Below are 15,031 nucleotides of genomic sequence, written 5' to 3'. Positions count from 1 at the left end.
CTTTGACATAAAAGGTTGAACTCGATGGACAAGTTTTTTTAACGTAACGTACTATGTAGGTATATTAAAGGGGTCATTTACAACTGCAATCAAATTCCCCTGCACTCAGTTGCACACAAAACCACATTTAATAAAGGTGCTCTTTGCACTTCTGTATAGTTGCTCAGCTCAGTGCTTTCTGCCTCTTATTTTGAACGGTTGCGAGCGCAGTTGCACCTATTCATGCAGAAGAACCCCGGTGCTGCTGTGACATCTGGACCAGGCAGTAACTCCAGGGTTCCCTGATCGAACTTCGTCAATAGGCGCAACCCCCTTGCATCTAAAGAATCAGACACATGTGTCACTTTAGCACCAAACACTGGAAATGACACCAGCTGGACTTGGAAAACTTTCAGTGCAACCGTGTCTACTGTTCACTAAAGTCTGAGCAAAGTTGTATGAATTTGACAAATTGCTGCATTATGGGGAAAAAAACCTGGCAATTGCTCACAAAATGACACTTTGATCACTGCACTTGTGGATGCAAATGAGCCCTCGTGTATTTATATTTCTATATATTTAAGTACATCAAAAGATCTGTTAAGGTGTGTGTGTGTGTGTGTGTGTGTGTGTGTGTGTGTATGTCTGTATGTCCCAGGGTCCTTTGGAAGGGTTGAAACACATATTAACTGTGTAATAACACTTTTAACCTATTTAAGGTTTTTTTTTAAAAAAAAAAATATACAGTCAAGATTCAAGAAAATTTGCAAAAGCAGTTGTCACAATGGAGAAGAATTGTGAATATGAGTGCTACAGAGTATATACTGTATGACAGCCATACAGAAGGAGTCATAGCATTGGTAGGATCATGCCTTTGACAAACACCGCCACAAAAGAGGCTCCTTTTAAATGCCTATATAATTAGGTGTACTGAATGTAAAAACAGATTGATGTAGAATGATGTGCCCTAGTGCAGACAGACATATAATGAGAGGGGAATGAAATAAAACCCATCACTGACAAAATATTTAATTAAAAAACAAGCTACAGTTATTTTCTTTACAGTCAACAAAGAAGTGACATAACGGAGGGAGAATAGTAATGTGCAAAGGAGAAATAGCCCTTCTTTAGCATATGTAAACATTTCTATACATTAAACAATTAAGCCAAGACTGGCTTCAAACCTATTCTCCTGCTTAATGGCAGGTGTCTTTACAACGTAACACTATTATGACACGTTAGATAATTGATCTCAGCAGCAAGCATGTTTCCAGAATATGTGTTAAATCCCCATAAGGGGCGACACATACATCAAAGTGAACAAAAAATGTAAAGTCATTCTGTTCTGAAGCTACGGAACTATGACATGGCTCCTGCAGTTACTTCTGTCTGCTCTTCATGATCCTTTTAGCTCGGTCTGAGTTCCCTATAAACATTCATTGGTCAAGCAATCTTCAAGCAACTGTACAATGACTGCTCAATGCAGAAGCACAGATGGAGATGAGGCACGTGTGTGTCTGAACATACATGCAGACTGATGCACTGAGCACAAGTGACAGACAGATGCTATGAAGTGATACCATTCCCCCAGAAATTTGTAAACCTTTTGCAAAGACCTTTCAAAATGTTTGTTTTTGTGTTTTCATTTTTCTTTTTACAGACCGCAAGCTTTGGTTCTTTATGTTCATGAGACTAAGATTGTGTGCAACATAATAACGAGAGGACCGCAGCAGCAGGTGAGCTGAATGGATACATGCATATATTCAGCAGGTTCCTTCATCTTCCTCCACATCAGGGAGCTCGGAATCCTTTGCACCTTCCCCACTCATTTGTTTTCTACAGGAAAGAGAAGATGGTAACATCCATCACAAAGCAATCCATGGCAAAACATTCAATAGCTTTGCTAAAATAATGATGCTGCACCACCTGTAAATATTATAGACAAGGTTAGATGGACTATGTCTTCTGATGCAGATATTTTATCATCACCCCCTAAAAAATACAGTAGCCGTGAATGTTTTATACAAATCTATAAAACAGGGCTTCTAAATGTTTCAGTTTGCTGCCTCTAGTTACTGTCTAGTTGATAGAAAGAACTGTGTCACACCTTTCAACACAATCCAATAAGCTCTTCTACTGTGTTCTAATTAGAACCTGTTAGGAGATATTCGGCTGGAGGCTGTCGACAGAAAAGACTGTGGCAAGCTGGTGATGTGTTGTAAAAGAAAAATATGAATCTAAAGGGAACAACATAACATTGTATAGTTTACTAATGGCCTGATGCTTTTATCTGGAATAAGGAGATTATGTTTTTCCTGCTATTTATAACAAAGAGTTGAAGCAAAGTCCAATCCTGTTTCCTACACCACCATTGTCCTGACAAGTAATACAGTCTAGTTCTGGAGAAGAGTTGGAACAGTATTTAACACTTTCTTTTTAAACTAAAACTGTTGTGGTCAAACAAATTTCCCCTTTCCTTACTACAGCCATGTTTCTGCTAAGAAATTCTAAAGGGATTTCTGACCAACTTCAAAGATGAGTAGAAAGGATCCTCAGCATTTTGGCATAAGGGTCATTGTTGGTTTTGCCAGTATCAAGTTACTAAAGAACAGAAAATATCCATTACACTAAATATAAATCAATAAATAAATATATACTGTATGTGTATATATATATATATATATATATATATATATATATATATATATATATATATAACTTCCAGACGAGTATCCGCACTCCAAGGTCAATCTTAATAGAAGCAGGGGTGCACGGTAAATTTTGTATACACCAATAGTTTCCAGACCAGCACTGCCTTTTATGTAAAACAAATCTTTTATTGTTGCATCTTTATCCTTTAAAGATGCAACAATAAAAAGATTATTTGTTTTACATAAAAGGGAGTGCTGGTCTGGAAACTATTGGTATATATATCCTTGATAAAGGACCAAATGGGGGCCGAAACATTGGAAATGCATCTAAGAATAAAATAACACTGTTTTATTCACTGGAAAATGGTGTGCGAGTCCATCTATCTTGTTGTATAATGAAAATTGACCAATGCACCCGAAGTAACTAAAAATCTGGTAAGAGTGCATACATACAACATATATATATATATTTGATTATTGTAAACCCTGTTTAGCAGTGTCATAATTAGAGGTGAATGTATACCAAAGCAAAATTTGGTCCAGACCCTGCTTATTGTGCCTTTGTTTCTAACATTTATATTAGCCTCAATATATTTAATAAATTGGAAATGGACTCATCAGTGCATCACCTTTTTATTCCCCACAAGCTCATTCTCTCCATCTCGTGTACATTCCTATTAGTTGTTTCCATAAGAGGTACAGTATAAGCTGAGGTAATTCCCCAAAGATACTAAAAGGCACACAATGAGCCTTCTAGTCTAGTGGTTTAGCTAATTAGAACATACAAAGGAGGCCTAATTTGCAGGTTATGTTTTAACCGTCATAATTCCCTCAGAAGTCCGTTGAAACCCTACACCAGCATTTCTTAGCCTTTATTTCTTCTTGTAAATCCCAAAAGTTTTAATTTTATGACTATGTTCTATTGCAGAGAGAAAATTCACATTACTTAGGGGGATGATCCACCCTAAACAGCTTTGAAAACCATTTTTGGGTGCCAACACATAGGAAAGGAATCCCTGCATTGGCAGATTATTTTAATGTATACTGTAGACCAGTGATCCCCAACCAGTAGCTCGTGAGCAACATGTTGCTCCTCAACCCCTTGGATGTTGCTCCCAGTGGCCTCAAAGCAGGAGCTTATTTTTCAGTTCCAGGCTTGGAGGCAAGTTTTGGTTATATAAAACCAAGTGCACTGCCAAAGAGAGCATCAATGTAGGTTAAAAATCCACATAGAGCTACCAAATGGCCAATCACAGCACTTATATGGCACCCCAAGAACATTTTTTATGCTAGTGTTGCTCCCCAACTCCTTTTACTTCTGAATGTTGCTCATGGGTTCAAAAGGTTGGGGACCCCTGCTGTAGACTTTAGCAGCAGTTGTTCTAAATCATCCAGTAATTATTCTTATGTTTATTGTTCTAAAGCTGTCAGACTTGGAATTTAAACTGTATCTGATTGCTAGGGTTTAATTGCCTTAGCAATCAGAGGGTCGACTTGGAATCAAAATGAAAAACAAATAATAGAGGACCTAAAATTAAAAATAAGTAATAAAAATTGTTAACAACGAAGGCAGAGAAGCCTCAATGTCAACTTTTTGTTTGTTGCTGGAGTTAGTGACCCTGTATTTTTAGCAGCAAGTTGGAAAGAGCCAGAGTAGGAAGGAGACTTTCCAGTGCACCAGTGTTTTGAGCTATATCCAGATCACTGACCATTAAGAGTGCCAGCCACATATTTGCCAGCCATAAATATTTAGGCTATTTCTATTAAATTATTGGTAAATTATAATAACTGCACTTATTACACATTTAAAAGTGAGCTTTGTTACCCACATTAATTTACACCAAATTTTAAAAAGAAGAATTCCCTTTCTAATGAGGGACCTTTTGCCTCTTTGGAAATGTAGACAATGCACCATTCATTCCATTACTCAGCATATTGTTCCCGTCAGCCAATTAGAATGCTTCCGTTTTTAATCATTGAGAAAAAGGCAATTAGAATCCACATGAATATTTCTTCTTGGAAAATTCTACTCTGTTTTTGATGAGTTTTTTTGAGTCCAATGAAACTGCTATAACTCATTTCCTGCACATTGAGATGAAACTGCCTTAAATAATTGACTAATCTAACGTACAACAATTAGGTAGCAATTAAATATAAAGAAATGGGTATCCAACTGTTTCTGAAATGAAAACAAGTTATAAAGAACAAAACAAATCGTCAAAGGTTGTAAGAGCATATGGTTGAAGATCTCCTGGGAAGGAAATTGATATGAAGGTTAAGATAAAACTTTTGCAGCAGGAAAGCAGTGCCTACTGCTGGGTGTGTGCACTAGGAGCATTAGCTGGAAGCACTAGTGTTAATTTGCACAATGCTGGTTATTGGAGGTGTAAACATACATCACTTGTCATTTAGTCCTATAAATCCCCCCCCCCCAAAAAAAGGGCAAACATTCTCAGCGTTGATTAAAAAAAGCCACATTTAGGGAATGCTAACAGTGATCTTTTTGAGAGAAAAAGGAAAAATACTGGTTAATTCAAAGGATGGATTTTTACTAACACACACAATGGTAAAGGGCTCAAGACAGACTCAACGAAATGTCAGTGGAACCAAAGGGAGGACAAAACACATAAATTACCTTACATGTGGATGCAATTTTAAAGATGACTTAAACTGGCACCTGTTCCATGTTGACATAATGATATGAACAAAGAAAGAAAGAAAAGAAAAATAAAACTGCTGGCAAATTTAGCAAGAAAACCCTCCAGATTTAAGTCTAATAATAAGATCAAAATTTAGATGAAAGGGTTAAGATAATTGCATTTTAAGCAAAAGCTTTGGCTATTATGGATATTATTGGAGTGTTAAAAGGGTATATTTGAATAAAAGCCAGCACGACAATCAAAACTGCACACCAAACAAAAAAGTCTTTGTTTTAAGTTACGAAGGGAAAAAAATGGTAGATAACATTACAGCATTGTGCAAGTTGCAATGGTAAAACCAAGCATGCGAGATTTTACACATTAGACATTGGCCATATGCTTTGTTTCCATAACACATTATGAAGAACATCTGAAATGACACTTCAATGAGTCATGCGATACACATTTCTATCAATGGAGAGTATGAAACCATTTATTCAAAATGGAAATGTAGCGATAAATACAGAATCTGTGGCCAGTCTGTAGTCAGACCCTCTTGTTAGACTACAATCTCCAGCAGCAAACCACCATTGAACTATGGCTTGCTTGGAATTCTACAGGGTGTTTTCAGTACTGTGCTTTTCCAATGACCTACTTCTGTCCTCCAACAGAAATCGGATCAACATTCCTGAGTTTAGCTGTGAGTGGGGTGTCCCACATATAGGCCTCCCTAGTCTATAAAATGACAGCTCCCTGGACATGGGGACCTGGCAACCTGATTCCCCTAATAAGCACAGAGTAGACTTCTCCTCTGTATGGCTCACCCAATAACATTTAGTAGGTGGTTTTATGTACAAGTTAAAAAAGATGGATATATAGTATATTGTATTACATTTTACATTATATAATGTATATTTAGGTTTTGTACTGACTCTCTTTTCTGCAGTAGTATGTGTATATATTATATATTGTTTTTTCCCCTTTACATTATTCATATTGAGCCATTAAAGAGATGCCAGTGGCAATCCAATACATGAAAGAAATAATTGCAGTACAAGAGGAAAGACCCATTTGCAGGTGAAAAGCAGCCACATTTACACTACTGTTCTAGCTATAATAAGAGCCTTTATACTATTAGATATTCTATTGCAGAACAATGTAAAAGATAATTTTAATGCAGAGAATTAGCAAGAAAAAAGGACAACTGAGCAAAGCATGCAGCAGAAAGATCAAATATAGTGGCTGGAGGTGTTGGGGCCCTGAAATATACTTTGCCTGCGGGAGAATACATTTCAAATCTTGAAAAATCAATTTAGCTTAAACTTTGAAAATATAACTCCAATTGACTTGAAAATGAACTTGCCAGCTTTTAGTTGCTGATCTTTATTTGAGTTTGCATTTTTTCTGCTTAACATATCTGGAAAAAATGAGATTCGGGAGCTGCAGCAAAAATTTGAATCACTGTAAAACCTTAAAGCCCTTTGGGCAGATTTATCTTAATGTGAGAGGAGAGCTCACCAAAGAAAAACTCACCTACTTTCTATTCATCTCTGTGGAATTATTATGTATCAAATAGTAAACTATTAACTTTCTTCCACTGATAAATATGCATCTAAACATTCTATAGGAATAAACATGAAGTGGGGTAATTTTTTCTGTGGTGAGCTCTAATCTCACATATTGATATATCTGCTCCTTAATAAGCAAAACAACCTACTCTGAGGGTACTATCAGAATGATTTATTCTGCCAAAGAAGTGAAAAAGATGTGATGTAGGCTTTTCATGTTATTTCTAGAAGAAAAATTACATGTTAAATGGACATTTATATGCCATAACCTAGTAGTGCCCTAAATATTGCATGCTATTTTGCCCACAAAATTATGGTTGTTTTGATGGATGAAATCAGGGCCGCTCCAGCCATGAGGCAAGGTTAGAATCTTTCCTCAGGCGGCACGGAGCAGCCAGTTACCAGGGGCGGTAAAAAGCCGTCTCTGGTAACTTTAAAAGCCGAATTTCCGTTTTTTAAAATGGAAATTCTAGTGCAGAGAACGCAATAGCAATGCACTAGAGATGCGACCCCTCCTCGACCCTCTCTAACGCTAGAAGCACGGGGGGGGCTTTAAATAGTTAAAGCAGGAAAATTAGGTAGTACTATAGTATATGTATGAATTCTTACACCTCACCATCTGGTATCGTAGTCTGAATGTGGCACTGCGACCCAAATGTTGAACAATCTGTTGCTCATGCCAGGTGCCCGTTACATTTCTCTTGACCTTCTTAGAAGTGAATATTTTCACCTACCAATTTCTTAATGCCATCTTTACATTCATTTTGATAGATTCAAAATATTCTATACTGACGTAGGATTGAACTATTAACATTAATCAAAAATAATTATATGACTTTTTACCCAGCTGTGCCATATACAGTAATACTGCTCAAATTAAGGCCATTTATAGAAGGCTATTACAAGGATATTGCTGCCTTGAGATTGGAAAAAATAGTGTTTTGGAAAGGCTGCAATCAGTAAGTTTTATGCCTATTTTAAATCCCACTCTTTAACAATAGTGAAGCCAATGTATTTGTTTGTGAAAGCAGTAGACAAATTAAAGAATAATATTCAGTTAGCACTCTGTGGGGCAAAAAAGAACTAATGGTGTCATATTTACAGTTGCCTTATGTCTTGAGGGACCTAATATTTACAGTGCATGAAAGAACTGGGAGCATTGTCAGATATTCTTTTCCTGGCTCACACTTGTGGCACCATGGTGGCATGACCACCTAAATGACTCTAGTGAGACACAATCAACACCTTATCATTAGGGAATTTATAGTTGCAATAAGTATCCCGTAAAGGTAATTAGTACACTTCAATTCTGCATTTAAGAGCAACGCACACTAGTCCTGTTCTTGTTACACACCAGCTGTGACTACACTGTTCAGCCATAAGATGGTAATGCCGGCTACTGAAAATGTGACTAAAATATAAAGTTGGGATGCCTATTACATTTTCATGAACAAAGGGAAGTAAAGATATGAATCTGGTGCTATAGCTTTTTACTGTCACCCTGTTGAAGACCAATTAAGCAAACAGAGCTCTGCCTAGTGCCCCTTAAACACTTCTTGGACATCAAGCACATTGATACGATGCTATTGCAACTGCATTGTAGGAAATACATTATTAACTGCCAACTGAACAAGAAAGAAAGTAAGCAATGTGAAGGGACTTTGTGTTTTCATTGAAAGTATTTAATTGTCACTGTCAATATACTTACATTAAAAGGTTTCCTGGGGCAGACATTGACCGCTCCTCTTTTCTTGCACATTCAAAGGGGTTTCCAAAGGAGCGCTTCCTGAGCATTGCCTTCACTAATATCTTTGAGGAAAAAGAAGAGTGAGTGGCTGCATTTCATTAAAAGGTCCAAAATTCTTGTGTCTTGAATTGGCACATGAACAGTATATATATATCAATACAATGTAATGATTTTGTTTTTTGTGAAATAACAAATCAGACCTTAACTGATCATTCCCTATTGTCTTGGATAGATCCAAATAATTTCTCATTACAGTGTTGCTAAAATATTTGAAAAATAAATCACTTACAATCAATCACAATGGGATCACTTAATATAATATAGTTCTACAGTTTGTACCAGGTCTAGTAAATGATAGCACTCAATCAGCAAGTAGAATTTAACAGTCACTTGATTGAAAGCAAATGTCTAATTGCTATAGGTTACAAGACTTGGCGTGAAGTTTGTACCTTTTATTACATTACCAGTAAGTTTCCAAGTAATTTATCTGAGCTTGAATTCTTTATTGCTGACCGTTGGCATACCAAAACCTTTAAATGCAACTGCAATATTTGCACAATTGTATTAATATAATTTAATAGGTAGAGGCTATTGCCACGTCTAATAAAGAAGGCAATAGTAGGCACTGTGGCAAAGTTGACACAGACACATAATTATAATTATCAACATATTTATTATCACTTAAATGTTAACATATATATTATATGACAACCTATAACATGAATCTTGAAAAAAAATGTTGGATTTTCTTTTCATTGTCTCTTCATACAGCATTTGGGTGTCATATAATCATTGACAGTTAGATCCAATATATCTTATAGAGTGCTCCTTTTGCCTAGAAGATTTATTAGAGCTAACTCTATTAAAATCACCAGAAATCCTGTCTCTCTACATGCAGGATTGGTGAAATGGCATGTTTTTTGTTAAATTGTGTTTGAATTGGAATCGTTATTTGAATGAGCTCTAATACATATGCTAGGAAATTAACCCCCCTATTAGATACATTGGATTTAACTGTCAATGTCTTTCTGACTCCCTACTGCTGCATGAAGATAGAATGAAGAGAAACAGATGCTGAGAGAGGGATAGTGACCACAAACTTGATTATTTCAGAAACCATGCAAAATAATTAATTGATTGTATTTAGAAAGTAAAAACTTTTTTTCAGCATGCTTATAATACATTTTCATTTTCACGATAGTTCCCCTTTAATAAACTTGCTACAAAATGGAAAGCAATGGGATCTTTGTAACATCCATTATGTATCACTCCTATGGTGTTAGAAGGCAGCCTACATTTCGAGTAGGCACTGAAGCAATAGGTATTTAAAAATGCTATATAATTATAGCTTATTGTATGAATGGACAATCTCGAATATTAAAATGAACAAACAATCTTTTGAGTGAGTCTAGATCTATTGTATTATCCATGTCAGTTAAACATGCAACACTTCAATGCATACATGGACTACTTCTTATTAAAATGCATATATCTCCAAGGAGGGAATAATTTCCAATAATATGACATAAAAAGAGGCACAATACCCCTTGGTTTGATTGCACTTTTACCTTTATGCAATATAGTTTATATATATATATATATATATATATATAATAGTTAATATACAGTAACAAGACAAACAGCCCTGCAGAATATTGGGCTGAAAATATTATACCTTAGAACTGTAGTACAAACCTGAAGCTACAGAAGAAAAACTTGTGCTACACACTACATAAATGAATTAATTTAATAAATAATTCATTGTCAGAACTGCAGATGAATATTGTTTCTATGCATCATATAGAATGACCAGATGTCCTATGGGAACATCTATGGGCAGGCCTTTAATACATTTATATTTATGATCGTTTTTAGACTTGGCACTTATCCAGTTTTTTTCCAGCCAGCAGAGAAGCACCCATATTTGGCTGAATGGAATCTGTCAGTAAATAACGGTAACAGAGGGTTTTTATTTATTTATTGAAAACCTTATAACAGAATATTAACAATACTAACATGTCAGCCAATACTATTACACTCATGAAGAACTGGACCTCCACCAGTCTATTGGCCAAATATCCAGACTTCACCACTGGCTGAAAAGAGATTGTCTACTCTCCCGAGACTCTAGAAATGGAATGTTACTAATTTAATGTAGTCTTAAGGGAAATGGCACATGGGGAGACTTTGGTGTTTCTGGCAACTTTAAGCAGATCAGGAGGCAGGACAATTTGTCCAAAATTGACCTTCATTCAACTCTACATTAAAAACCTGTCGTATTTCTTTTCAGATCAAATGTGACAGTTAATACTACTAGAGGCCAATTGTCAGACAACTGTGTCTTTATTTTAATCTATCCTTTTCTTAATTGAATCAATTTTTTTATCTTATCTGTTGTGACAGGGTGTTTGGGAAAAACCCGTCTTGAAGGAAAATGCATATAAAAGAGTGCATTTAAACTGCAAGAGATGTGTTGCAAAGGAATACTCAGCAGAGGTTGGATTAATATTCCCTCTCAGCCAGGTAATTAAGGGTCAGCTGAGAGAGGAGCTACCTGCAAATGTAAAAAGGCTGGGTTCCCATAGTTTAGAGCTCTCCAAACACCTCCTAGAATGGAGGGAAGTGAGGGGCTGTGAGAGACAGAGCTGGGCAGGAGCATTGCTGCCAGCAAGAGAGTTCCAGAGGTTGGAGCCTAAATCCCTTGTGGGGAAAGAAAGAGAAAAGGACTGGCAGAGGCTGGTGAGTCTGAGTCCCAGGAGGGTAAGCCAGCAGGGCTGAGTGTGAAGCCCAAATACTTCAAAGTGCAAGAGGGTGAGAATTTCCCTTGATGGTGAGCGACCTAAATGTTTTGCAGTATATTTGCTGAAGTGTACCCTGCATGTTCTACAGTGAAATTGTTGAACTGTAACCTGAACATTTTTTTCTGTTGCCTTTTCATTGGGAATGCCCAGAGCATAATAAACCTGTGTTTTTTTTGTCTGAAGCATTGGTGTCCCTGTCTCTTAGCTCAAAATCCTATACTACCTGCATACCAAATGCTAATTCCCCCATAAAAGTGCATGTGCAGGCAAGTGCATGTCACACTATTTAATCTATTTTTTCTTATCTTATATTAAAACAGCTGTTTTAGATATACAGTAAATACACTTTCACAGTACATGTGAAAAGTTGCTAATATTTTTGCTGGTTACTTATTTTTCTAACATATTTTCTCTTGGTTTGTATATGTATGCATCTAGCTAGCATTCTGGGCTGTGCATATATATATATATATATATACTGTATAATACACAAAAGCCATGACTATCTTGTAAATTATATCCTTCTAAACGGTGCGTTCTGATGTCATCAATTATAAACGGTGAGTTCTGATGTAATTTCAGTCACATGACTCACTGAAATTTGTGTACTTTATTCACTATATATATGATTTTTCTTTTAGTAGAATATTTTGGATTGAAATTCATTATACTGCATTTCCAAATTCAAACATGATCTTACTTCAAAGATTTAGCATCTGAATTTTCTTACTAGATCAGCATATTTATGTGAAAGCTTCAAAGGGATATACAGATCACACTAATTCTTAAACAAACTGCTCAACTCTTAGGCTAAGGCCACACTAGGCGATAGCGCGGCGATTTGACTCGCGGCGACTTTTCGCCGCGACTTTTAAGCCGCAATCGCTGTGGAAACTTTTGCGCTGGCGTCTATGGGGAATCGCGAAAAATCGCCAGCGTAAAAACACACGCGGCGATCTTTTCTCTACTGTCGCTCGAAATTGCCTCGCTATCGCCTAGTGTGGCCTTAGCCTAAAGTTTAGTGGAGCTTAGTGCTAAAATGCCTAAAGCAGAGAGCAGGCTGCATAGCTCGCTGGTAAACAGAAGACTATTTCTTGTATTTGAAGGTCAAGCTGTGCTGACAATGTCAACATGTTAAAACGGTTTAGGCCTGGCAAAAACTGCAAAAATAACAGAGACTCCTCTGCTAAAAATGAATAATATTAAAAAAACATTTGAGGTATTCATAGAGGATTTAGAATACGTATTTAATGACTAAAGCAAGTACATTTAGAAGTAGGTAGTGCATAAAAATAGGTATATGTGTATCATTTGTACAAAGAAAAAGTAAAATCTGTAGTCCAGTTAACGCGAATTAACTCTGCAGTATTATGACTCAGATTTGTTACTATATAAAACCACCATGTACAGCTTACAGGCTTCTGACACACAAAACACTTTTTTCCCTACTTACAGCAGGTTTCTGAGCAAAACTGGCTGCCTTTCTGTTCCTTTTTATTATTGTACTTAAACATTGTGTTACAATGCCACAACTGCAATGCTGAAATATGAAAACAGTATCACAGGTGGAGAGAATCACTATAAAAAAACAATATAGAGGTGGAAAATGATTCATGTCCATGAAGTTTAACCATTTTTTCTGAAGGATAAAATAGATAAAAACACTGAAGCCTTTTATAATTTTTCTAAGAAGGGTAAAAAAATGTATTCCTGCCTCAAAACTGCAATTGGACCATGGATAAACTTTGTCGTAACAAACGTTGTTGTAAGTTAATTACATGCTCTTTGTAATTTTTTACTTTCTACAGAGGCATCCAACCTTGCTATGTATCTGCCAGTAAAAGAGCTTTGGAATCCCACAATTGCACAGCTCTCACCGTAAAAAAACCCTTTCTTCATCTAAAAATGAAACCTTCATTCTTTAAAGCTATATGGATGCCCTTGCGTCCACTAGCATTTTTGAGCCATTATGTGATTTGAGAGTGACAATTCTCTGTATCCTTCATGCAAAGGTAATTTCTGTTGTACTGTAGTAGTGACAAGTCACAGGTGACAAAACTCTGTCATTGTCTAAAGAAATACTTTAGTATATACTAAAGAAATTAGTAGCAATTTTCTTCATACTTGCCAAGCTAGTGTAAAAAGAACATTTCTCCTAGCTGCTTATATTGCTTCTGCAATGTCCAAAGAATGCACTCTTTCCGGTTCCTCATATTGTCAATGATTAGGTAATAACCCAATCACTGCTTATTTAAATCTGGCTATTCATGCTCTGATTTAATCAGGTACCAAGTTTGTCCATGCTGTCTGACCATATGGAAATGTGGCAATAGATTATGCATTCATTGGACAACTGCCAGTTTGTTGACTCATTTGGAATACTTCTACCATATGAATCTACTTGTAGTAATACAAACACAGACAATCATAAAGAATATGTTTCCATACCACTGTTGTCAAACTTGGGATAAGCTTGACTGAGTTTTTCACTTCCTCCTCAGTTACTTCTACAATGGTACAGTGCTCTTCTTCCAGAGGCAAAGGATCTTCTCCTCTATTTGTTACCCAAGGATGCACCTTGGGAAGAAAAAAACATGCACAATAAATTGTATTCATTGAACTAGTGCATGTTAAATGCACCACAATAACAGTGAACAGCATTAAAAGGTGAAATGCATTGACAACTTAAACTTGTACAATCCAGTATTTTTCTAACATAATTGCATTATGATTGTTGGCTGATGCAATTACCTCCCTATAAATGATTCAGATGTCCTTGAGAAAAAGAATACATACAAAATAATTACTTTCAAGAAATTTTCGAACAATGTCAGAGAAAAAATATACTTCAGTTAATTAAATGTGTCTGCTGAGGCGGAGGGGGCCTAAAATATAAGAAATAGTTCAATTACATGAAAAATTGTTAAAATCAAGAAGAAGAAGGAAAAAAATAAATAAAAAATAAATAAATAAATAAATAAATATATATATATATTTGCTTTATTATTCAGAAACCAGTGATTTTTTCTTTTAATTTTAAGTCCAGGTTTTTACCCATTCACACACACATATAAAACTAATCTGTGATTTTATGCCATTAGGAAAAAAATCACAGAAAATAAATAATCAATATGATGCCATTTAAAACTTATCGACATAACATATAAATCAATGGAAAGTGTATATTCAGCATTCAAGCAAATCGGAAATTGTGTATTTGTTCTTCAATTCTGCATCAACTTGCTTGAAAATGTGAATTTTTCAACATATACTGAATATATGTTATATATATTATTAAATATTTAGCAAATGTGCCTCAGGCCAGCAAATACATTTTTAACTATTCCAGTTTTGCCAGTCTTATCTTTCATTACTAGATAGTTAGCTAAGACACCCCTTTACTATTTTATGATTATAATACATATGTAACATTGTTAACATGCCATAAGTGTTACTTTGCAGCATTGGAAGCTTAACAATCAAAATATACAATAATACAAGAATAAGCACAATGTATGTATATATATATATATATCTATATATATATATCTATATATCTATATATATATATATATATATATATATATATATATATATATATATATATATATATATATATATATATATATATATATATATATATGAA

The 15,031-nt window shown here is 35.5% G+C and overlaps 1 protein-coding gene across 3 annotated transcripts in view; it reads right to left on the bottom strand.

Moving 5' to 3' along the window:
- Nucleotides 1-992: 992 nt before the first annotated feature.
- The window catches only part of LOC108708359 (calcium/calmodulin-dependent protein kinase kinase 1), a 147,108-nt gene continuing 133,069 nt past the window's right edge, over nucleotides 993-15,031 (bottom strand). For 2 of the 3 annotated variants that reach the window (XM_018246975.2, XM_018246976.2), the window contains 4 exons: nucleotides 13,834-13,962; nucleotides 8,546-8,646; nucleotides 5,266-5,307; nucleotides 993-1,815 (listed from right to left, as the gene is read on the bottom strand). In XM_018246975.2, the coding sequence (XP_018102464.1) occupies nucleotides 1,743-1,815; nucleotides 5,266-5,307; nucleotides 8,546-8,646; nucleotides 13,834-13,962 (345 nt within the window). In that variant the 3' untranslated portion in view covers nucleotides 993-1,742. The remainder of the gene's footprint in view (nucleotides 1,816-5,265; nucleotides 5,308-8,545; nucleotides 8,647-13,833; nucleotides 13,963-15,031) is intronic. The other variant, XM_018246977.2, reaches the window with a different exon arrangement.

This window comes from Xenopus laevis, chromosome 2L (genome assembly GCF_017654675.1).
Source record: "Xenopus laevis strain J_2021 chromosome 2L, Xenopus_laevis_v10.1, whole genome shotgun sequence".
Lineage (NCBI taxonomy): Eukaryota > Metazoa > Chordata > Amphibia > Anura > Pipidae > Xenopus > Xenopus laevis.
Note: the sequence above shows the minus strand (reverse complement) of the source record. Positions and strands in the feature narration are given on the sequence as shown.